General features: G+C 46.8%; 4 protein-coding genes across 4 annotated transcripts; all 4 read left to right on the top strand.

Moving 5' to 3' along the window:
* Positions 1–519: 519 nt before the first annotated feature.
* On the top strand, positions 520–1664 carry HOXD12 (homeobox D12). The gene is made up of 2 exons (XM_010212116.2): positions 520–1081; positions 1370–1664. Exons 1-2 carry the CDS (start codon positions 520–522, stop codon positions 1606–1608), a joined length of 801 nt encoding a protein of 266 aa, XP_010210418.2. The 3' UTR covers positions 1609–1664.
* A 5971-nt stretch (positions 1665–7635) lies between these two features.
* On the top strand, positions 7636–9100 carry HOXD11 (homeobox D11). Its single transcript, XM_010212117.2, has 2 exons — positions 7636–8242; positions 8821–9100. Exons 1-2 carry the CDS (start codon positions 7636–7638, stop codon positions 9054–9056), a joined length of 843 nt encoding a protein of 280 aa, XP_010210419.2. The 3' UTR covers positions 9057–9100.
* A 7323-nt stretch (positions 9101–16423) lies between these two features.
* On the top strand, positions 16424–19286 carry HOXD10 (homeobox D10). The gene is made up of 2 exons (XM_010212118.2): positions 16424–17221; positions 18626–19286. The coding sequence occupies exons 1-2, from the start codon at positions 16480–16482 to the stop codon at positions 18901–18903; spliced, it is 1020 nt and encodes a 339-aa protein (XP_010210420.1). The 5' UTR covers positions 16424–16479; the 3' UTR covers positions 18904–19286.
* Positions 19287–22582: 3296 nt separating this feature from the next.
* Positions 22583–24515, top strand: HOXD9 (homeobox D9). The gene is made up of 2 exons (XM_010212119.2): positions 22583–23427; positions 23825–24515. Exons 1-2 carry the CDS (start codon positions 22773–22775, stop codon positions 24064–24066), a joined length of 897 nt encoding a protein of 298 aa, XP_010210421.2. The 5' UTR covers positions 22583–22772; the 3' UTR covers positions 24067–24515.

Raw genomic sequence — 24515 nt, 5'->3', positions numbered from 1 at the left:
GCCTGGGAACAGCAGGACGAGCCCGCTGAGCTCTCCGCAGCCCGCTGTGCTCCGGGTCGGAGCGGGCAGAGGCTTCGCTGCCCAAAACTGCCCCCAGCCGCCGGGCCAGGGACTGGGTCGGGCCAGGGACAGGCTGCGGTGAAGCCGCAACGTCGCCTCTAAAATTTCCCTAATGTTTGTTTTTCCCCTCATCTTCTCTCTCTCCATACAGCTTTGCCAGCCAGCCGTGGCGACTTTTATAGAAGTGGAGACCATGTTTTCCCCTCCCCCTTGCAAGTTGGGTATTTTCATATTTCAAGTGTTATCTTTAGACTTTAAGAAAAAAAAAAAGGTGGGGGGAGGAAAGGGGGGAAGGAAAGAAAGGGGGGGACTCTGCGGCTCGGTGGCTGGAGGCGGTGCTGAAATTACCGGCTTTGAAGAACCTGTCTGCAAAGTTTCGTCCAATCGTTTCAGGCTTTCCGCTTATTCCCTGTTGTAACTAAATACTGCTGTAGGAACAGCTGAAGTCCTTTGTTGGAAATGTGTGATCGCAGTCTCTACAGATCTGGCTACGTTGGTTCTCTCTTGAATTTGCAGTCTCCAGATTCCTTTTACTTCCCCAATTTGCGGGCGAATGGCAGCCAGTTGGCGGCTCTGCCCCCCATTTCCTACCCGCGCAGCTCGCTGCCCTGGACTTGCGCGAGCTCGTGCGCGGCGCAGCCCGCGGGCCACGCGTTCGGCGGCTCCTCGCAGCCCTTCCTCCCCGGCTCCGTCCCAATCAGCATCAGCTCCAACGGGAACAAGGAGTGCCTCGAAGAAAACAATAAATATTACGCGCACGATGCGAGCTCCAAACAAGAGGAGAGGTGCCGGCAGAGGCAATCTTTCGCGAACGACCCGACTGCTCCCCATGCAGCCAACCTAAAGCCCGTCAAGTATGACCACTCGAGCCTGCAGAGAGGTCTGCACGGCTCTGCTGCTGTTTTTGAAGTGAATTCCTGTGCTTCCAGCTTAAAGGAGGACATCAAGAATTCGGTCAACTTGAACCTGACAGTTCAGCCCGCAGCAGTCCAGTCATGCCTCAGACCTTCCGTGCAGGATGGTATGCCTTAATTCTCTCGCTCTGCCTAGAAGTGACCTACTTGCTTTCTAAAAGATGTCTGTAATTGTTTTCTAAACCTTCCCGTTATCTATTCGAAATGACAAGAGCTTAATGCGTCTAGTAGCTAGGTAGAATTGTGCTGTCAGATGTGCTTTACCAGATTTACCGAAATAGCTGTGCCCCTTTGTCTTCCATTTTTATCTTTATATTTTTAATTATTTAATTATTTTTCCATATTTTCTTAATGCACAAATCTCGTATACTAAATTATCGACGTGTTTGTTGTAGGTTTGCCTTGGTGTCCCACCCAGGGGAGATCGAGGAAGAAACGGAAACCTTACACAAAACAGCAAATTGCTGAGTTGGAAAACGAGTTTCTCCTCAATGAGTTTATTAACCGACAGAAGCGGAAAGAACTATCAAACAGACTGAATTTAAGCGATCAGCAAGTTAAAATTTGGTTTCAGAACCGACGGATGAAAAAGAAAAGAGTAGTAATGCGTGAGCAGGCGCTTTCCATGTACTAGAGCAGAGTCCGCCCGTTCCTGCATGAACTTGTGCCCGGAGTGTTCGCCCCTAGAGTAGAGCGTATTCGCGATTGAAACGAGGGAATTGCGTTTTTAACAGTTTAAAACAGTATCTCGAAAGGTGAAAATTGGCAAATACTGAAGTTTTGGCCAAAATGAAGACGACGAACCAGACCAGCAATGAAACCTGCATTATTAATATTATTATTATTATTTACCTTTCTTTTTCCTCTTATATAGAATTTCGCCTGCTTAATTCCCTCTCTTTCCTCGGAAAATGAGTGGTGCTAAACCAAAATCGTTTCCTTTTAACTGTATGTAAACATTATTTTGCAGAAAAAATAATAATAATAAAAAAATGCCTAGTAAAGATCTCAGCCATTTAAATAATCCTGGCCAGCCCCTTCATGTGTTCTCCTGCTTTTGAACACGAGCATGCGGCGCTTGGTTGTTTTGTGGTTTGGAATAACCTGTTTGAGCACAGACTGGAGAAAGTGGTTAACAAATAAAGTTTTTTTTTTTTTTTTTTTTTTTTTAAGAGCTCTGCTCGGAGTTGTGGATCTCGGTGGCTGCGCGTGGCGCTGCCGCCATGGCAGCGCTCAACCTGCGCGGGGGTTCCACACGCAGCGCAGGGCTCCGCGCCCCGAGGGCTCTGCCCCCCGGGGCCGCCCGCTCTCATCGGTGGGCGCGTTGCCGCTTGCGGGGCTGCTGCGGGGGTCGCCCTCACGCCGGCGAGCGGGGCCAGGGACCAAGCGCCTTGCTCGCCGGCGCTGTCCCGGCAGGCGGCCCCGCTCCGCGCCCGCGGTAGCGCTCACCGGGCGGCACTGTCCGCGCCGTCGGGGGCCCGGCCGGCCCTCCGCAGCGCCGCTGACTTTGGCCTTGCCCAGCTGCTGCCCCAAGACATCGGCGCGGCCCCGTGGAGGGGGAGGGGGAAGAGCCCGGCAGGGCTCCCTCGGCCCGGCCTGTGGCCTCGGGGACGCAGGAGGGACCTACCCTGTGTGACCGTCCCCGTGGCCCTGGCCCAGGGGTTTTTACAGGGGGAGTCTTTTTTTTTTCTTTCTTTCTTTTTTTCTTTTTCGGCCAGCTAGAGGCTCCTGATGCCAAACCCCAGCAAAGCAACTGGGAGGGCTGCCCAGGGCTCCTGGTTGTTCTTCCCGAATGATTTTTCTTTTTTTTTTTCTTTTTTTTTCCCTCTCCCACATCTCGCTAACAGGCTCGTGCCTGCGGCCCCCGCTGCCCCGGCAGCAGAGCCTCAGCCAGGCTGCAGAGCCAAGGGAAAAGTGAGATATTGCCTTGCTGCGGCATTTCACAAATAAAGGGAATTTTAGGTCCATATTTAACATGTCTTTTGGCTGCCATTTCCACGTGAATCTGTTTCTAATGAAGAGGCGTTTCCACACGCGAAACCTTGGTTTGACTCTCCCAACAGGAACAGTAATTCACACTGGCGGAGTCTGCTTTTTTCCCGTGTTTTTCTGGTATGGAGGACACTCAAATATGGATGTTCGGGACGTGTTCAATAAGACCAAACAATTACGGTGAAATAGTTCCCTCCTAACACAAAATTATTGCCCTTTTGAAGGCAACATGCCTGAAGAGGCGTATTTGAACTTAGCTCCTACCCGGCCGCCGGTTAGCAAGGTCTGTTTTGTGAAGGGCAAAGCGATCCCACACCATTGTGGAGGTAGAAGCCAGATTTTTACGAGGGCAGAAGTGCAGCCGTCTTCCCGCAGGCACCCAAGAGAGCCCCACAGCTCCAGCCCCAGGACGAAAGCCGCCCCGACCTGGGCGCACATTTCTCGTTTCATGACACATTTCTCACAGCATGGCCATTGCTGTGGCAGTGCCCAGCACAGGTAAACACGCTGCCTCTCTTTCTTTGGAAAAGAAGAGGCGCAGAAAGGAGCTCCCAGAGCAGCGAGGTGCACACCTAGCCACAGCAGACCGAGGCACCACCTCCGAGTCCTGCGAAATCTTAGTCTCAGCCCCTGCGCTGAGGGCTGGCGCACTGCGGAAAATAAAAGGCTCTTCATTCAGTAGCATCGCCCTAATAAAAAAAAATGCAACTACAATGATGCAAGCCAGAAAAAAAGCGAAGCAGAACAAATAAAAGCAACAAATAAAGCCTTCTTTCTTATTCCTCCCTGGAATATTATTAAGTCCCACTACAGCCCTTGAGAAATGGACTCTTTATTCTTTATTCCGTCCTTCACCATCCTAACCCGCCCCAGTGCATCTATTTCCCTTATTACATGCCTGATGCGAAATCCGAAGAGAAACTTTGTATGAAAAGAGATAGGGAAGGCAACATTTTATTTATTAAACGCATCTGATTTACGATGATAGACGGTCGCGAAGTCTCTAGCCGAAAGGAGCGAATAGGTTACTAAAAAGAGAAAGAAAGAAAAAAGGATCTGAAAAACACGATGCTGCAGATGCATGTGCCTTCGGTGTCCCTGCATGTGCCTGCACACAGGCTGCACATTTCCGGACATGCAGGCATGCGGCTCTGCGGGCACTTGCTATGCACACACATGTGCCGAGGCAGCTCTGCGTGGCTTCATGCGCGCGCATACTTGAGGTTTCTGCTGTTGAGCGAAGCTGTGAGCGGCCACAGTCATTGTGGGCATGTTGCGAGGTGCACATACATGTACACAGCACACACGCACGCCTGCACGCAGCCACATCTATGTGCGGCACACACAGGCGTGTGTAGGCATGGAAGATGTGCACGACGACTGTATCCTGGGGATGCTACCCCCTTTGGATGGATGATTTCTGTGTCTTTCCACCCCTCTCCCCGCCCTCCCCCTGCTCTGTGGGTGCATGCGTGTGCGGGCACCCTGGAGCTGCATCATGCGTGTCCCTGTCCTCCGCAGCAGCCGGGCGAGCATCTCCTCCTTCATTTAGTCAGACACAAACATCTTTGCATTCCGCCCGCAGTCTGAGCGTGATGAGCCCCTTCCAAGGGGGGTCTCCATTCCCGCTAGTTTGATAAGGCTGGAAACGCAACTCTGATTGTTTGAAATGGCTCTGGATGCCTTTGTGCTTCCTAAAAGAGCATAAATAATTAAAGTTTGGCAGGGAGGAAAAGCTTTCTTGCAGAACTGTAGTGGCAATAAATGAAATGACTCAGAATCTCTTCTCCAGTCAGTTTTTACGAGAGCTGCCAGACAGTGTCTGTTCACGTTCTCCAGATACTAGGGGCGCCATAACAAAGTTAAGGTCAAGTTAGTGTCTTATCTTGGGTGGCACAAAAATACCGCATCTTCTGCAGCCGGATTGGGTATATTTTTAAATCCGAATGTTACACGAGTCGTCTGAATTTTCACGGAGGACTTCTGGAAATGTCTCTCGGACTAGAATACTTGCTATTTCCAGGCAACGACTGCAGATGTTTGAAGACGCCCAACGGTAAAGTATTCGCCTGAATCTGTACGTGATGTGCGTTTATGTTTCGATGCTATTTATTCTGTTTAAGACAGCAACTGGAAAAAAAAGGTGTGTGTGTGTGTAATGCTCAGAGCTGGGCTAGACCCCAGGGTGAAAAAGCTCTGGCAGGAAGGACCCCCAAGTCTGCTTGGTTCCAGCGGGTCCTCTGCGGCGATATTTGACTCACGTTGCTCAAATTAGGTTGCTTTTTAAGAGCCTGCTTCCTAAAAGGGCTGTTTTCGTATTAACAAATAGTCGCCATGTCTTTGAACTTGAATTAGTTGAAACCGCTTGGCTCCTGCGCCAATATTTAATTCATGGTGGGGTTTGCTGGATCGAAAGGAAGGTGAAGGATTCGGGCTAAGGCGTAAATAGTTGCTTGAACGAGTGGGGAAATAAAGCCCCGGAGTTTCCCAGAGCCATCTCTCACTATGAGCTTTAGCAAGCATAAACACGAGGGCACAACGGAGCGGACCCTGCTCTGCTCTGCTGAGAGCACAGGGTGGTAAGTGACACAGGAGCCATTTTAGCTGCGCAGGCATCGTTTTTAGGAGGTTGTTCATGTGCTGCGACGGATTCGAATAGGCTCGAAAGTTGCCGATAAAAGGAGGAAATGGTGGTTTTGTGTGTCTTGGTTTCTGGGGATACCTTGCCTATCTGCTGGGAGTCATTTGTGGCATTGGTGGTGATTTGCAAGTGAGGGAATGGAAAAAAATATTGAAAAAAAAAAAAGGAAAATGATTGAAAGGAAGCAGGACTAAGCTTAATATTCTCTGCCTGTTTTTGCACATTTGTCTGGTCTTTCAGTGTTTTGGAAGGGCACAGTGGGCTCCTCTCAGCAGCTCTTGGCAGCCCTTGGATGTTGGAGCGACAAGGATGCTCGAGGGGCAGTGGTGGTGGCCGTGGCGGTGACGATGGCCGGGGTGGCGGCGATGGCCGTGGCGGTGGCCGTGGCGGTGGCTGTGGCTGGGGGGTGGCGGTGGCCGTGGCGATGGCTGCCGCCCCTCGTCGTGCATCGTGGCGCCGGGGCGCGCAGCGGGGAGCCCCCGCTTAGCCCCGCGGCCGTTGCCGACCCCTGACAAAGCCCAGGATTATCCTGGCCTTCCCTCCTGCCCGGGTGTCCATGGTGCTTTCTCACCGGCTCCCTACCTGCCGGGCTCCCTGCTTGCTGGGGGACCTTTTTGGCAAAGCATCTGTGGCCTGATGTGAGGCCGGAGCGCCCCGGTGAGCACCGGGTGGCCGTGCTTGGTGTGGGGAACACGGACAGGTTTCGGGTCGATTTGGAGACCAGCATATGGCGAGGCTCCTCTGGCTATTAAGCACCGTGGAGCGGGGGAAGCATTCCCATAGAGAGCTGGCAAACGATTCTGGAATGAGGAATTGCTCGAGCATAGAGCTATTGCCGGAGCGTATTATTTGTTCTCTTTTCTTTGCAGCCTTTGTGACTCGGTTTGTGCTCATCTGTGTAAAATAATATTTCAAGGAGAAAAGGAAAACTGACCAAAATGAGACCTGACCAAAATGGACAGGGCGGTTGTGGGATTTGCGGGGCTTGTGTGTGTCGCCTGCTCCCAGCCCTGCTTTTCCCTTCCAATGAAAGCGAACATTTTGGTGGGAGTTGGAGGCACGGGAACAGAGGTCACTTTGTCTGCTGCTCTGCTTCCCAAGGAAACCGTGCCTTGTGGACTTCTTTTCCTCTCCTAGTTCTTTTCTTTCCAGAAGTGCCCGAAAATATTTCTTTTTTAAAAAAAGAAATAAAGAAATAAAAGAAAAAGGACACTGAGAGATGTTCTGTTTGCATATTTCTCATTTCAGTTTGTCTGTGGCGCCCTTATACAAGCGCATAGTGCTTAAGCACAGTGCTTAAGCAAGGGAAAATGAGGTGATCGGGACTTGGGCTTTGAATTTCGCGAGTGATTTTGATGCCAACTGTGGATTGCTGGAGCCGAGCGGGCAGATTCAGTCGCACGGGAGAATATGTAAATAGGACTTGGCTTTCCTGAGTGAACTATCACCCTCTAATCGCCTGTGCAAGCGGCAGCCAGCAAACATCAGCGCTGCTAGCAGGGAGTGATCACATTACAGAGCCGAGGTTGTCCGGCTTGGAGCCCACACCCCGCAATGCAAAGGTTACCTTTGCTAACGAGGCTCGTTTTCCCGAGTCCATTTCCCTGAGGCGCGTGGGAGCCGCGGCCGCGCAGGAGGGCGCGGAGCGGCGCGCGGCTGCGGGACGGCGCTGCCAGGTGATCGGCTCCACTACCTCTGCTCATCCCCGGCGAGAGGACGGGGTGGCGGGAAACAACAACAACAAAAACCTGCTGCATTTGTCCAAATGCTCTGCTCATCTCGGCGAGCTGGGAGGGCTCTTTGGCGAGATCCTAGGCGGCTTTCCGACGGGCTCATATAGATATAAGGACATTTCTGCATCGCGTCACGTGACATAATTACCACTAGAATCAATCAAGATGAATTGCACGTCAGCACACGGTGGGGATTTTTTCTTAGTTGATCCTGTCCAAACCCTCTTGTGCAATAGATGGATCTTGTTCAATGCATTGAAGCCTCCTGGTTGCTTGCAATCGCAAAAGGGAAGACATGACTGAGTTTGACGATTGCAGCCACAGCGCATCCAATATGTATCTGCCAGGGTGCGCTTATTACGTTTCGCCCTCAGATTTCTCGACGAAACCCTCCTTTTTGTCGCAGTCGTCTTCCTGTCAAATGACTTTTCCTTATTCTTCCAATTTACCTCATGTCCAACCTGTGCGCGAAGTAGCATTCAGGGAATATGGATTAGAGCGCAGCAAATGGCAGTACCGGGGCAGCTACGCTCCCTACTATCCGGCCGACGAGGTGATGCACAGGGACTTTCTGCAGCCCGCCAACCGCAGGACGGAAATGATGTTCAAAACGGACCCCGTGTGCGGCCACCACGGACCGGCCCCGGCCGCCACCAACTTGTACAGCGCCGTGGGCAGGAACGGCATCCTGCCGCAAGGCTTCGACCAGTTCTACGAGGCGGCCCCCGGCCCCCCGCACCCGCCGCTCTCCGAGGGCGAGGGCGACGGCGACAAGGGCGACGGCAAGTCCCAGCACGGCCCTTGCAACAAGGCGCCTTCGAGCCAGGACAAGAAGGTGACAGCGGCCAACGGCGCCGAGTGCCCGCCTGGGGAGGCTGTTGTGGAGAAGAGCAACAGTGCAGGTAGGGAGCGGGAGTAAATGGGGGGCAAGAGTACAAGGCCGACACTTTGTCAAGCCGCATTTTATGTGCGATTTTATAAGCATCCGAAGGATTTTATATATCCTATAAGATTTCCTTTGCCGTTGTAAAGCGTGTTTACGATAGGAAACCAATTTAGGTGGGCTTAAGGTATTCTTGGAAGAGGATATTAATTGTTATTAAATTGTTGATCTGGAAGGGGGCAGACAGGCAGATTTCACAGGTAGTGCTCAGAACTGCCTCCGTTTTGGAGCTTAAGGTCTTCGTTTGTTTGGGGCGGGGGGTGGGGGAAAGAGGAGTTTGAGCAACTTGGAATATTTCCAGCCCATTTAAATATCTCTCTGTGTTGCTCGGAGTGCTCTCTTTTAAGGACAAGTTGGGATTTTTTTTTTCCTAAGTCACCCAGGGAGCAAAGAGAGCAAAAGCCCCGGGAAGATTTTCTGAGCTGCCAGCGGGGCTGCTTTCCGGATAGGGGGATATTGTCAAAGTCTCGGATCTCTGCCTAGCTGAGTGTGTTCGTAGCAGCAGCATAAATCAGTTTCTTCTCGCTTGAATTTCAGCAATTCCACAGAGATCCAGGAAAAAGAGGTGCCCCTATACCAAATATCAGATAAGAGAACTGGAACGTGAGTTTTTCTTCAACGTGTACATAAACAAAGAGAAAAGACTGCAGTTGTCCAGAATGCTCAACCTCACTGACCGGCAAGTCAAAATCTGGTTCCAAAATCGAAGGATGAAAGAAAAGAAATTGAACAGAGATCGACTCCAATATTTCACTGGAAATCCCTTGTTTTGAAAATGGAAAGGGGAAACAAAAGAGAAAGAGAGAGAGAGAGAGAAAAGGAAGAAGGAAAGGGGGGAAAATGAAAAGAAAGGAAGAAAGAAAGGAATATCTCAGTCTCTCTGACCTGCCATCTGAATGCAAATGTATCTTGGTTTACATGACACATCCACCCTGCGGAACTCAGTTTCATTTTCACGTGCAACTCCACACACTGAATGGCCACTGGAGATTTCGGGGCTTGGCGGAGCAGATTCCTGCTAAGGGGAAACTAGGGTAAATCCAACAGTCCGTTCTCAAGTTTTCTCGCCAAAGGTGCTTATTTTTTCCTCTCCTACAGTACCAGCAATGGACCTGCAGTGTGCCTGGTAGTTTTTGCTTACAATTCATTGAGTTTGGGGGGCTACGTTGTTGCTTTTGACCTAGGGTAACACTTTCCTCCCTTTAAGTGAATGCGGTTTATTTAAGAGATGGTAAATGTACGTTCGCTATATATAAATATATATATATATGTTTCTATTGTCATCCGAAAGCATGGGCCACTGTCTTTTTCATGTGAATAAATGGTTTCTAGTAAAGTTAAGGTTATACCTTCCGTGCACTGTATGGATTTCCATCTCTGAAGGATCCTAGCGTTTCCGGGGCTAGATCCAAGTTCAGCTAAACGCTAGTGAGAGGACGTCCGGCCGCGTTGTTGGAAATGCGGTCTAGCCAAATGCGAGCTGAAATGTCCAGCCCTGCTTTTGTAGGTGCGGGTATCCTCCCGAGTCACCCCTTGAGTGCGAGGCAGAGCAAACATGGCTGTCTGCAGCTCAGGGCTTGCGACGGGACTGCGAGTGCTATAAACAACGTTTTTTTTTTTTTTTTTTTTTTTTTTAGCTGGCCAGACTCCCTAGGAGCCCCGGCTCCCCAGCGCCAACGCCTGTTTACTCGATAGGAAAGGATCAGGCAGCACGAGGGAGATGCAGACCAGAGGGAGCTATAAACAATTCGCGCTGGCGGAATGAGAGAGGAAGGGAGGGAAAAAAAAAAAAAAAAAAGAAAGAAAGAAAGAAAAGGGAAAAAAAAAAGGCACAAGTTGCTGGGCGCTGGATATGTGACCGGCGGCCGAGCTGGCGGCGGTGGCGGAGCAGCCCCGGCCGCGTTCGCGCCCGGCGGAGGTCCCCGCGCTTCATGCGGCGTGACCTGCCGCGGCTGTTTACAAAACCTTGAACTGTCTAGACAACACCATAAAACCCGAGGGTCTAAACAGCTTAATTGGGTTATATTATACACCTTCTGGTGGGCGAAAAAGAGATTTCCGCAATGTGCAATAAAGGGAAGGAGTGAGGAAAGAATTTGCCTTTTTTTTTCATGAATAGTACGAAGGGGCTCTCCCTACGCTTGTATCCAGCGAGGGCAAACGTTGGCAGATAAGTCGGGAATTAAAAAAAAAAAAAAAGACAAGATTTAAAAAATCGAGACATGGAATCGAAGAGACTCAGGACTAAATAGGAAAAAAAATTAAAAACTCCTTAGCAAGAAAAACTTAAGTGTATGCCTTTGAACTTCCAAAATGTCAAGGTCATCACCTTTAACCTTTCTGAATAATTAGGCGCCTTAAGGTTCTTCTGTTATTTTCAACCACCACCCACCCTCTCTCTCTCGCCCTCTCTCACACTCACACACACACACGCACCACCGCAGAGCCAGCCAGAGCAGCAAATGCTCCATAACGACCAGAAACCCGCAGCCGCTTTTAGGTGAGCTTGTCGGCAGCGACCCGGGGAGTCGGCCCAGCTCCGCTTCCCCCAGCAAGAGGCACGCGGTCCTTTTTCCTCTCACTCCTTCAGCCCCTGACATTTAAGCTCCTTTCTTTCCCGAAAATATCTTTCTTTTTTTCGGAAAAAAAAAGCTATATATGTATTTGTGCTGCTCCGAGACCAAATGCGGGGAATGGAAGAAAAACTTTGCAATTGAGGGGAATATAGAATGTTTTTCTCAGGATATGCATTTCCCCAAAATTCTATTATTCTGACGTGCGTATAGTCGCAGGGGCTATCTGAAAGCGTTTCACTTGATCTTATAGCAAAATCCTCGTGTCTTTTCAGAGCCTAATTCACAGCGTAAGAACAAGTTGTTTGATTTTCTGCTCCCTGTCGTGCTTTAAGATTTTATTTTAGAGGATTATTTTCCCTTTAAAATCTTAAGATAGCACAAAACAGGGCCATGGGAACAGAAACACGCGCGTATTAATCTCAGAGAAATGTCCGATTATAGTAAATTTAAATTTCTATTAGAAAGAACGAAATAACCTCATGGCTGGAAGAAATACTGAGCTGAAGAGAAAGGCAGGAAAGTGGAAAAAAATCCCTGGTGCTTGGCCCCAAAAAGCCACAGGAGGGCGCGCTCATGTGCTGTAATGCTGACAACAGTCCTGATGTTCAAGTGTATTTTCCTCCTAATAATCATTCCACTACTAATAAAATATCTAATATATAAGTAACGATAAGATTTCAGGGCTTTCCAAATGAGAAAATAAAGCATCAAAAAGATTTATTAAACAAATAACCAAAAGCCGTGATGTGCTTGAGAAATATGCCACTTTAAAAGATTTTTTTTTGGTCGTAATCTTTTATAATGCACCGGAGCTTTAAAAATAGCTATATTTTTAATTTAGAAAAAGAGTATTCACAATTCGTTCTGTAGAGCGAAGATCTACTTACACTGCATAGGATAGCCTTAACACGGCTAGAAGAAAAGTAATATAAAATACCTTTTCACAATTACTCTTTCAATTCTTATTCAAAGATTTTAATAAATAAAAGCATAGGCACAGAATAGCTACAGAAAGTTTAATTTTTAGAAACAAAACGCACTATGTTTAAACACGAGATAGGCATTAGATTCTGAAAATGTCTATTTTTTGAAAGAGAGAGTGAAGGTTTTTTTTTTTTTTTAAATAATACCGAACATAATCGTGCCAAGGAATTGCTGAATGAAAGCCCTCGCCTTTAAAAGTGCTACGGAGATCTATTAAAGTGAAACTAGATATTACAAAATTAAAGTGAAGCTTATGAATTTCCTGGCCGTTCTCCAATGACCGAGCATTCTCCCTTTTTTTTTTTTTTTTCTTTTCTGTTTACTATGTTTTTCTTTTTTCCCCTCACCAATGCGCACTTTCAGTCGCATTCACACCAAAGAAAAGGCTTATCTCCTTTCTGTCTTTTTGAGGATTCATCAAAATCTATTTCGCGCTGTCTCAGCCATATTCCGCGTTTTTAAAGCCCCGTCTGTCGTGAAAACGTTTGTTGGCACTTTTTCTGCCGAAGGTTTTTTTTTAGAAGTTCATTGTTAAGAGTTTCCTAGAAATAGTCTTTCCGTCTGCAATAAAACGGCTTTGTACAATCTAAAATGATTGGAGGCATTGACGCTGAAGGTAGCGCATTTACCCACATCCCGAGCCCGAAGGAAGAGCTGCCAGTCTCTCCATGGGATCACCTATTTCCAGAGGAAAATATTTAACATAGAATTTTTGATTGTTTATTTTTCTTGGCGTTAGAGAACCCCCCCCAAATCCACAGAGCTGCCGCGTTGTGGTGCTGCAACCGCTCGCGATTACAGTGAGGCCGATCTTAGAGATCGTGGACGGGAGATTAGACACAGTTCGTGGCGTTAATTAAAAATAAAAAAAAAAAAGAATGAAAGAAAGAAAGAAAAAAAAAGAAAGATGGAAACACTGCTTTGTTCTCTTTTTGAATCCTCAAGATAATCTGATGATTCTCCAGGAGTCCATAATCTCGGCTGTTCCCCCCCTCTCCTGGCTTTCTGCGTTAAAAGAAAAAGAAAGAAAACAAAAAAGGATGTGAGCTATGTCTTTGGGCTAGTTCTTCTTGGGGAACGAATAGGGTATTTGCTTATTTTCAGATTATATTACAGAGTTGGCAGGAATCTACCGAAAGATAAATATACAACACAAAAGCAGAGTCTGTGTACAGATTCCCCCGCCGGTCTACATGCTAAAATCCCTAAAATCTTCCCCCAGCAGATACGCACTCCTGGGTGCTCTGAAATACAGAAATGCCGTGGGGGACGAGGTACGGCATTGAGGGAACCTGGGAGCACGGGCAATGCTACCGTGCGATCCCCACGCTCGAAGACACCTTGGTGAGCGAGTCCTTTTGTGTATTTTATAATATTCTATATATTAAATATGATAATGCCATCAATATGTTCCCATTTTTCCCCTGCCTCCTCACCACCAAAAAAAAAAAAAAAAAAAAAAAACGCCCGGGTATTTGAGCCCTCGACCCAGACGTAGACTCTCTCTATGAAAATATGGCACATAGAAATCTGGGCAACGTGACAGTTTCATTATTAAAGGAAGAAAGGTCACAATATTGCAGCCAATTTTTTTTCCCTTAAATAAAAAATATTCTTAAATCTCCTTTCAGTACAGCAGGGCGGTATAAAATATAGAGTCCTCCCATTAAAATATAGCTTAAATAAATTGCTGAAATCGACTAAACGAAAGTAATATTACTTAAAGTGTCCTCGGTTCCTTTTTTATTTTTTATTTTTTGATATTTCTTTCAATACCCTTGTTACTGAAGGCATCTGCAAAATATCTAGGCTTTCTCGTACCTCCCTCCCATCCCCCTCCTATAATGAGGCACAAACACAGCAAATTGCAAGTATGGGAATCGTTAGCACAGTCGAGAAAAAAAATCATATCACGAGTAATAAGGTTTAGGGAGATAAGGCAATGAAAATTAATCCCTCCAGCCACGTCTTGTAACCTCAAGTTTTTAGCCCTGACATTTTCTAGAGGAGAAAACTGTAATGTCCACCTATGCTTTATGGGAAACAGTAATTTACATCTGCATAGACCCCTTGGTTGACTTTTTTTTCCCCACCCCCATTAAGGAAAATATGGGACTCTGAGAGCAAAACCTTTATATTAATGTGCATTGTATATCTCATTTATTGCACAATATTATTTATTTATTAATGTTAATTACTTGATACCATTTTAATATGATTTAAAACAACAGTGACATTAAATACCCAGAGCCTATGTCCCCAGCTCCCCAGTGACTCTTGCATGTTTATTCAACTTCTATTTACATCAAACTTTAACTTTCCTACTGTTCATTTCCAATAAAAAATTGCTGCCCATTTTTAAAGCAACTCGTGATTTATCGTGAGCGAAGAGTCTTGTGGAGCTGTTCGCCAGTCCTGGACGCGATATTTAAATCATGATCATCAGAGCCATCATTTGAGTTTCCGTGTAGCGACATGCAAGAAATTCATATTTTCAACTAGAAATCAAAGAGACTTCATGTATAATGGGGAGCCCAGGGCTCAGCGCCGCAGAGGCTGCGTGGAGGGCGGTAGAGCTTTACCTTAATGTTTTAACCTTTCTATAGGGCTGAGCCCACAGAAAACTCCTGGCATAAGCCTGGAGCTGGCATATTTCTGGGACTCTCTTTCCTTAAAGTGTAAATAAAGACCCATTTGATGGGCATAAAATTCCTGATTAGATCTAACAGCCAAGCCTTAAGATGCGTCAAGGAAAATAGTATTTTGCTGCTTTAAACTCTGTGGGTCGTCCGCGCTGTTGTTTAAGAAGAGGAAATTGCTAGAAAGCGAGGGGGGGACTCGAGTCCTGAATGCGGGCGCGTCGTGAGCTGCGCGGCCGGCGGTTCCTACGCTCGGGCGCATCTTAGCCATGGCTCTGATCGTGATCTCCAGCGAACATATTCGCAGAGGCGGTGGTTGCGCGGCCGCGCCGGGGGCCGCGGAGGGGCAGGGGGCTCTGCGGAGCGGCAAAGGAGCCTCCAAGCAGCGAGGATTGCCGAGGTAAAATTTAAACTCGTCGGCAACACAGGAGCTGGAGACTGCGGCTGTAAAAGGCACTGGCTCTTAACCTGACAATGATGTTGTATTTGAACAGCTGCGATAAGGTTTTAAAAGGTCTGTCTCATTGCCACAGCGAAATTTTAAATGGGGTTATTGTTTCCAGCAATGTAAAGTGTGCGGTAAAGCGCAAAACATTCAAATACCCGGAAACAGGAGAAAATTCAGATTCACGCCCGTGGAACAGGCAGGTTTTCAGCCATCTCAAAGACGCATGTAAAAAATTCTGAAATCCTTTCATGTGCTGCCTCTTTCTGGGGGTCTTAAAGGGTGTTTTGGTGTTAGAAAGGCCCCAGATAAACAGCCGCATGGATTCGAAAGAAAGAATTTCAACAAGTTCACATTTCATGCATCACAGTCCCTGACAGTATTAATCCCACACAAGAAAAAGTCCAGATTAAGAAGATTAAAAAAAAAAAGTAATAAATAGTCTGTGCTATCGCTATTTACACTGTACCAGCTTCGGGTTTAAACATGAGTATAAAGTGGGAAGAAAAATCAGTAAACCACGTTGAAAGTGTTGGAACGGAAAAATCTAATTTACCAGCGAGGCAGTTACTGTTGCCTTCTGTATGTTTTTTTCTTCTTTAATATTCCAGCTGCACTTATCATTCATCTTGGGGAAGAAAATATACAGGGAAATAAAGTGAAAGAGCAAACAGAGAAAAAAACAAACAGATAAGTTCCTTATGTTGCAGTTGCAACATAACTACGAGGTTCTGTATGTTTATTGATAAGCAATAGTATATGCAGAAGAAGGAATTATCCGGACGGTGCTCCCAGTTACCAGGGCAAATGACAGACATTTTGGTGTTTGTTTCATCAGCAGTAGTGCGAGAGCAAGCGAGAATAATTTTAGGAACCTAGGGTAACTATAAAGGCGGAATTATGACAAAAGCCTGGCTTTTAATATTTGACGATTCGTGTTAAAACAAAAATTGACCTTCTCGGTGAGCAGCGAGGGGGAAAAAAATCAATAGCATAATTTTCAATAATTCATAATGCGCCCGCCATTATGCTAAATCCCCCCTATTAATCTTATCCCTTACAAAGTCGCGATTGATTTGTTAATAAAACACCCCCCCCCACACACCACTCGCGCGTGGTAGCGGCGGGCATAGCTCTCGGGGAACAACAACAAAAAAGACTTCAGAAGCAGGAAAATTACCGATTCGCCCCAGAATGCAGAAGAGGCGTTTATTGATTCTCCTTAATGCGGATTAATAAAGCGCGCGGGGCTGCGGCGGTGCGGGCTCCCGCGGCCGCCGCGAGGCGCGGTGAGGGGCGCGCGGGCGGGGGCGCGCGGGGGCTGCGGCGCCGCGGCGGCGGCGCAGGGGGCGCTGTTGACCGCGGCGGGCGGGCGCGGCGGGGCGGCGCGCGGCGCGTCACGGCGGGGCGGCGGGGCGCGCGCCGGCGGCCGCTGCCATTGGCCCGCCTGTCATGTGGTCGCGCGGAGGCATCCGCAATTACACGGGAATGTTTTCCTAGAGATGTCAGCCTACAAAGGACACAATCTCTCTTCCTCAAATTCCGCCCCAAAATGTCCTTTCCCAACAGCTCTCCTGCCGCTAATACTTTTTTAGTAGATTCTCTCATCAGTGCGTGCAGGAGTGACAGTTTCTACTCCAACAGCGCCAGCATGTATATGCCACCTAGCACAGACATTGGGACTTATGGGATGCAAACCTGTGGACTCCTTCCGTCTCTGGCTAAAAGAGAAGTTAATCACCAAAATATGGGTATGAATGTACATCCTTATATACCTCAAGTAGACACTTGGACAGACCCGAACAGATCTTGTCGAATAGAGCAACCTGTTACACAGCAGGTCCCCACTTGTTCCTTCACTACAAATATTAAAGAAGAAAGCAATTGCTGCATGTATTCCGATAAGAGAACAAAACTCATTTCTTCAGACGTCCCTTCCTACCAGAGGCTGGTGTCTGAATCATGCCCCATTGAAAACCCCGAGGTTCCTGTCCCAGGATATTTTAGACTGAGCCAGACCTACGCCACTGGGAAAACCCAAGAGTACAATAATAGCCCTGAAACGAGTTCAACTGTAATGTTACAGTTAAACCCTCGCGGCAGCTCCAAACCGCAGATATCTTCTCAACTTCAGATGGAAAAGAAAATGAATGAAAATCCGAACAACCAAGACAGCACAGCTAAAGTCTCTCAAGTGGAAAGTCCCGAGCCCAAGTCCACGTTGCAAGACGACAGGAGCTGCCTGCCTGAAGGCTCTGTGTCCAGCCCAGAAGTCCAGGAGAAGGAGAGTAAAGGTCTGTATGCTCGAGTTTAAGCCGTAACGTGGTGTAACTCCAACACGCCAGCATCATAAAACACGCTCTAATATACTAACAAGCATCACAGCCATCACATTAAATGATAAAGAGTATCGGGCTGCAGGTGCTGTCTCTCTGAAGATTTTGGCAGAGAAAAAAAAATGCTACACAAAAGATTTCAGAGATTTTCTTTATATATTTGCCTCTCTCTGCATGCAGGCACTCTCTGGGATGCGGAGAATACGCGTGTGTGCTCCTTGAGGCACTGCAGCACTCGAAAGCAGCCAAATACCTCTAAAAAAGCAAGTCTGGAGGTTGTAAAATACGGCCAGCTCAACTTTGTTCTTGTAATATTTCGCTGAAATATTTTCGCTGAGCCTAACTGCGGTCTGATTGCATTTAAAGTTAATTATGATCCTATTAAAATAGGTGAGAAATAGGTGCTACCAAGATGGGTAAAGTTTTAAAGAATTGTACAATGAAAACAGCAGCCCGCTGTCTGCTTGATCAAAGCGTGCAATATTTGAATGTGGTGCTTTAGATAATCTTTCTTTTTGTCTCAAAAAGTGCAGCGTTATTTTGAAATGTGGTTAAAAGATAAAGGTGCTGGCTATCAAATTTTATTTTCCCTTTAAAAGTGCAGTAAAGCCTTTATTTCGAACGGCGTGTGTTGAAGGAGCCCAAAACGGGATTTTTTTACGTATAAAAATGTACTTTGCAACCTCTAGGTCCATTTTTATCCTCTGTGTGCATGGGGGTTCTCTTCATGTGAATTATATTTCATAATCCATGTCTAGGATGCTATGGAACAGGTTTCTTTATGATATATATATCTATATATTTTAAAGGAAAATGGGGAAAAAAAAAGTCCGAGGTGGAGGGTGTTATTTTCAGACGCATCCTTTTGGCTGGGATAATGTGTATGTCTCTTTCTACGGATGTTTGTGCAATTCAGCTGATGTTTTAGGGGAAAGTAATACAAAATATATTGCGGTGGTATTTTGTAATTGAGAGATTTCCGTAGCCAGTGCCGTAGGAGCCCGAGTCAGCCATGGCAGGGCGAGACCCGTTAAAATGCTACCAGTGGATGGATGGCAGGTTAAATATTGTGCAAACGCCAAGCGCCAATTGCAAACTTTAGGTACCATTTCTAGAGGAACCAGGAGAGAAAGAGAGGGATAAAAGCTGCCAGATGGGGTGTTGTGTTAGGGGACCCGGTGAGCGTGAGCCTGGCAGTAGTAAATATCTGTATCCTAACTCATGCTAGCGATGTTTAATACCCACATTCCCCATATCTGCCAGCCAAAACAGATGAGGAGGGTTCATGGCCAAGGGTACACTCTAACAGTCTGAGGTATTTTTGATTTTTTTGTTGTTGTTCTTCTTCTTTGATTTTGATAGAGGAAATCAAGTCTGATACTCCAACAAGCAATTGGCTAACTGCAAAGAGTGGCAGAAAGAAGAGGTGTCCTTACACTAAGCACCAAACACTGGAATTAGAGAAAGAGTTCTTATTCAATATGTATCTCACTCGAGAGCGCCGCCTAGAGATCAGTAAGAGCGTAAACCTCACTGACAGGCAGGTCAAGATTTGGTTTCAAAACCGCAGAATGAAGCTCAAGAAGATGAGCAGGGAGAACCGAATCCGAGAACTGACCGCTAATCTGACCTTCTCCTAAGGTGCCCCGGGCAGGCAGCGAGCAGGGGCCGCAGCACTGCCCGCCGCTGCCGCAGAGACTCTGGCAAAAACCCTTCACTTTCCATTTTATTTTTTTTTTCTGATAGAATGTGACTCTTCGTCCTTCTTTTAGCGCTGCAAGTGAATATGTATTACTATGATGAGTATATATAAAACCTAGCACGTGTAATTTATTTTTGTTCTCATCGTAATGCAGGGTAACTATTATTGAATATTATCATTTGGTCTTAACTTATTGGAACTGTCGAACATCCAAGCAATGTGACTTTTACATGTTTTTACTAACAAAATGGTATTTATGTGGGGCTATTACACGGGCCATAACATTTTGAGTACGTTCAATACCTTAAGAAAAAGAAAAAGGGGGGGAAACTTTGGGGAGGGGGGGAAAGAGAAGCACATTATAATGTAACTATCCTCTCAGATGAACTTAGAGATTGTCCTTCGTAAGATGGAATATTTCATTCCTCTCCATTGTAGACATTTTTTGTGGTGCATATGTGGAATAGTAGTCGTTCAACAGCAGTATGTCCTTCTGTGCATGTTCTATTCGCATGTATAATGCAATAAACTCTGTAAAATACTGCGGTTCCTTTGGTTTTCTACAAACGTTTAAAGTACACACGCAGGCCGGCTTCCTGTTCTTTCTTTATCAGCAGCTCTTTGGACTCGTGTATCTTTTTTCCCTTTTTTTTTTTTTTTTCTCCTGGTCTTTGTGTGTGCCTGTCTGGTTTTCTTTCTTTCCTTTATTTTATTTTATTTTTTTTTAAGTTTTCCACAACCTCCCCCCTATTTTTTAGGGGTGGGGTGGAGACTGGGGCGGGAAATGATGTAAACCTAATTGACATATATTTGGGCCTGTAAACAAATGGTTAATTGATAAAATGTTGTGTAATGTTCACAGTATGACAAACATATTAAAAAAAGAAAAAAAGAAAAGGAGAAGGGAAAAGAAAGAAGGGAAAAAAATGGGGGGGGGGGGGAAAGGCGTAGTAAAATATTATGACCTAAACTGGACATCCTCATCCAATCAACTCATAAATGGTAAGTGATAAAAATCTTTCTAGTACAAGCTGTCAGCAATATGTGTGTCATTTTATTTGACGTTAGCATGTTGATTTAAAAAATAACAGTCGCTGTGTGCTTACAATGTGTAGACTTGGATTTCGTGTCTTTCCTCGCTTTTAAAAAAATCCCCATGTCAAAAGCAAAGCTGGGTATAAACAAATGCTAAGGAGTTCAGCTCTTGGCCAGCCCAACGGCTCTCAGAAGCTGGTGAATGGGGAAATATTCCCTCAAACATCTGGCAAGATTGGGCTTTCGGAGCAGAAAAGCTGTGAGGCGGGTGTGTAAGGGTGCCCCAGCCTCTGCAAACCTCCGTGTGTGACCCTGCACCATCTTCCTTTGCTCGGGGTTTGTTTTATTTCACGCAGTTTCGTGTTAGCAGCACACATCCAGAGAACGAAATCCACGACTCTTAACCCTTTCTGTGTAAAGCTGGAAAATATTAATAACAGGGGAGCTGGGGAGGGTGTGGGTGTGTGAGAGAGCCCCTGCGTGTGCGAGCAGAAATACCACGCAGAACTGCAAAGGGCTTGCAAATGAACATGACTCCAAATTGAAGTGCAAATACTTGGGCATACTTTCACCTTCAAGTCGTACTGGAAAAAAAAAAAAAAAAAAAAAAAAGCAGTGTGGCTACTGTGTGCGCTTGGAAACCAGCTTGCTCGCAATCAACGCCCAGTGCTTCCCCAAGCTGTTTCTAAACTCAGGAATTAGACGCAAAATAGTGCCAATGTTTTCTGACTTGGTGACATTGATGCGGCTCATGTTGCAGCTGGTGGCGTTTCATTTTGCTCCATTGTAGAGGATATTTCCTTTGGGCACTTTTTTTTTTCTTTTCTCGTGTGCACGTTTGCTCATAGGGAAGAGCTATATTTTCCTCAAACCAAAGCATCACCATTTTGAAACTGCGGGAGCAGCGAGCACATAGGTATCGTGGCTTTCTATGGTTAAAAAAGGGGCAAACAAACAAAACAAAACAATAAAAAAGAACAGATCTGTGTATCCGTGTTTTTTTTTTTGACTCTTTAAATAATACATACATTTGAACCATCTTTTTATTTTCCTTTTAAGATACTCGCCACACATCGCCAAAGAAGGTTCAGCAGTGGAAACTAATTAGCTGGCTACATACCAAGCGTTTAAAGTATACAAAAGGATTTTCACTTTAATCTGCCCGCTTTATCAATTTATATATGTGTGCAGCGAGAAGCGATCCCTCAGCATGCACCAAACCCTGGATCTATGGAGAAAAAAAAAAGAAAGTGCGGTATGAAAACGCATATGAAAATGCTAATGCAAGATGGGACGAAGAAAGAAAAATAAAGATAAAAATAAAATAAACAAATAAATAGAAGGGAAGGGAAGGGAGGAAAAAGAGAAGAAAAAAAAATAAGAGAGTAATAAATCATGAAATAAACAGGAATTTGAGCTCCTTCCTCATACCGACCCGCGAGTAGGAAGTGTTTTCGCAGCGCTGTTGTTGTGTCCTCGCTCCGCGGGCTCCGGCGGACTCCGCGCTAACTCTGCGCTTCCTCCCATCCCGCACAGGCACCTTCCCTCGCTCCGCTGCGCTTAGGGAGACGGAGGTGCCACAGGGTTTCACAGCACGCCGGTCAGGCGTCTACGCCAAGAAAAACGACCGTCTCTGGAGCAAGAGGAAAAGGGAGGAAAAAAAAAGAGGGAAAATAACAAAAAGTAAAAAGGGGCTGGGAGGTGAAACCTAAACTGAAGCGCAGGTCTCTCCCTCTATGCAGACATTGAACGTGGCCAGGAGCCGCGGCTCCCCCCAGCAACCCCGTTCCATTGAATGGCCCGCGGCCTGGCCGCGCGCAGAGCCCCGGGCTCCGCGGGCGCGGAGCGAGCAAGGCCGGACGGCGGCGGCCCCGGTTTGGCGGAGCGAGGCCAGGGCCGAACAGCTGCCGAGCTGGGCGAGGAGACACAGGCTCCGCTGTTTCCATCCGTCCATTTTATTAGGGACACATTAATCTATAATCAAATGCACCTCATAAAATTTTTATTGAAAGGCATAAAATCATTACAGAGGTCTTCCACCTGTTTTAAAACAACACAATGGACATCTCCTTTTTTTTTTTTTTTTTTTTTTTTAAGAGTGTTTTCTTTCCATGGAAACTTTCTGGGGTGGGGGGGAGGGGTGGGAGGGAGAGGGGACGACGGGTTATAACACCCGCATAAGCTCTGAAATATGGAAGTACCGCAATGTGCTTTTACAGTAACATTTTCCTGTTTTATGAGAAGTCGTTACAGTCCCAGCTTGCGATGGTTTGTTTTTACAGGCAAGAATCCCCCCTTCCCAGCGGGTTTCCTCAGCAGCTTGGAGTGTGATTAGCAAGCCAAGGCTGCGGGATTTATTTAAACACCCTGCCTCGCATTGATTAAGAAATGAATGGCAGAAATCACTCCAAGGAGGTGAAGAAATAGTCCGCGGCCGCGGCGGGCAGCGCGGACCCGCCCGCCGCGCCCAGGGCAGCGCGGGGTAGCGCGGAGCCGCGCGGGGCAGCTCGGCGGGCGCGGCGCGGGCGCGCAGCCGTCGGGCCGCGCTGCGCGGCTGCTGTTGTTGATGATGATGATTTTTTTTTTTTTTTTAATCACAGCAGCCCCAGTTTAGCGGATTGATTTACTCGCAGTATTGGTAAATATGATCACGTGGGCCCCGCGACCAATGGTTGAGGGTTGCAGTCTGCAAAATACTACGATTGTTCTCAGGGAGGGTATCATATACAGTTAACAGTGTAACCTTTTATATGACTAAGAGGGGAGCCTAAAATGTCGTCTAGTGGCACCATAAGTAACTATTATGTCGATTCTCTCATAGGCCATGAAAGCGAAGAAGTTTACGGGAGTAGATTCGTCCAGGGAGGTCACAGTGCGACCTCCAGGCCATCAGGTGTTGCAGAGAGTTCAGATTTTTCCTCTTGTAGCTTTGCGCCAAAATCTACCGTTTTCTCCACCTCCTGGTCCACGGTTCACCCTCAGCCGTCTGCGGCAATGACCGGGATCTACCACCCCTACATGCACCAGCCCCACTTAGGGGCCGGCGACACCGGCCGCTATGTGCGCTCCTGGATAGAGCCCTTCCCGGGATTCCCGGGCGGCGGCGGCAGCGGCGGCGGCGGCGGCGGCGGCAGCTCCGCGTCCAGCTCCGGCTCCTCCAACGGGCGCCACTACGGGATAAAGCCTGAGACGGGAGCAGCCGCCTCCTCGTCTTCCTCCTCCTCCTCCTCCTCCTCCAAAAGGACTGAGTGCTCCTCGTCCCGGGAGTCCCAGGGGATCGCTGTGCCCGAGTACACGTGCAGCTCCTTCCTGCAGGAGCCCCGGGAGAAGACGGCTGCCGGCAGCTCCAAGGACCCTGCCGCCTGCAGCCACAACCCCAGCCCGAGCAGCGATCTGAAGGAGGAGAAGCAGCAGCAACTTGACCCAAGTAAGTGGGGAAAAAAAAAAAAAAAGGAGAGAGGCAGAGGGGGGAGAGAGAGACAGAGAGAAGGAGAGAAAGAAAAGAAAAGAAAGAAAAAAAAGAAAGAAATTGCCTCTTTGATTTATTGCCGAAACCTGTAAGGCTCGAATGTGCAAAACTGATAGTTTTACTAACCTATAAAAACGTCTAGACGCCTACCCCAGCGCAAGCAGCAACAAGCACCCATAAAAGACTCCACATAACCACCTACCATCAAGACATCATTTGTACAGTAAACAGACTGGGGCATTAAGGCTTTTATGATAATTCCTCCAAAGTTGTGAAAACAGTCCATCCTTCGTTAAATTAATTTAACGACCTTTCTCTCCCCCCCCCCCTTCCCTATATACTTCACTTCTTCCAGATAACCCTGCAGCAAACTGGATCCACGCTCGTTCAACGAGGAAAAAGCGTTGTCCTTATACAAAGTATCAAACTCTGGAACTGGAAAAGGAATTCCTCTTTAACATGTACCTCACCCGAGACCGCCGCTACGAAGTAGCTAGGATTTTAAATCTCACAGAGAGACAGGTCAAAATCTGGTTTCAGAACAGAAGAATGAAAATGAAAAAGATGAACAAGGAGAAAGGCAGTAAAGGAGACTAACGCTGGGCTAGAAATGTAGTTGGGGAATATTGCTTTGGGATTTTTTTTTTTAGTTCGGTTTTATTTTCCCCCTGACCCCCCTTAGACCCGATGCATTTCTCCTCCTCCTCCTCCTGCGCCCCCACCCCACCCGAGGAACTTTAAATCAATCTGGTCTTTTTTAGATAGAAGTGAAACGTGGTCTATGTCAGGTATTTGGGAAAATTTTGTCTTGTTCGCCAACGTGTTTTCCAGAATCGCTTAATTCCCCCCACTCCTCCTTTCCAGACCGTCTGGTTGATGATATTGTGAGTGCACGTTAGCTTTGGGAACTCTCTCTGATGTTAAATGTTTGACATGTTTCTTAAAAGTGACGTAGTCTAGATAGATACTTTGCCAAAATAAAGGTAAGGAGAATAATTATAATTATGATAATAAAATATATATTAAATTACAGTCGCTTAAAGCAA

Source organism: Tinamus guttatus, unplaced genomic scaffold (genome assembly GCF_059628265.1).
Source record: "Tinamus guttatus ecotype Peru unplaced genomic scaffold, ASM5962826v1 Tinamus_guttatus_pri_ptg000260l, whole genome shotgun sequence".
NCBI lineage: Eukaryota > Metazoa > Chordata > Aves > Tinamiformes > Tinamidae > Tinamus > Tinamus guttatus.
The sequence above is the reverse complement of the archived record's forward strand: the minus strand, read 5'-3'. Positions and strand labels throughout refer to the sequence as shown.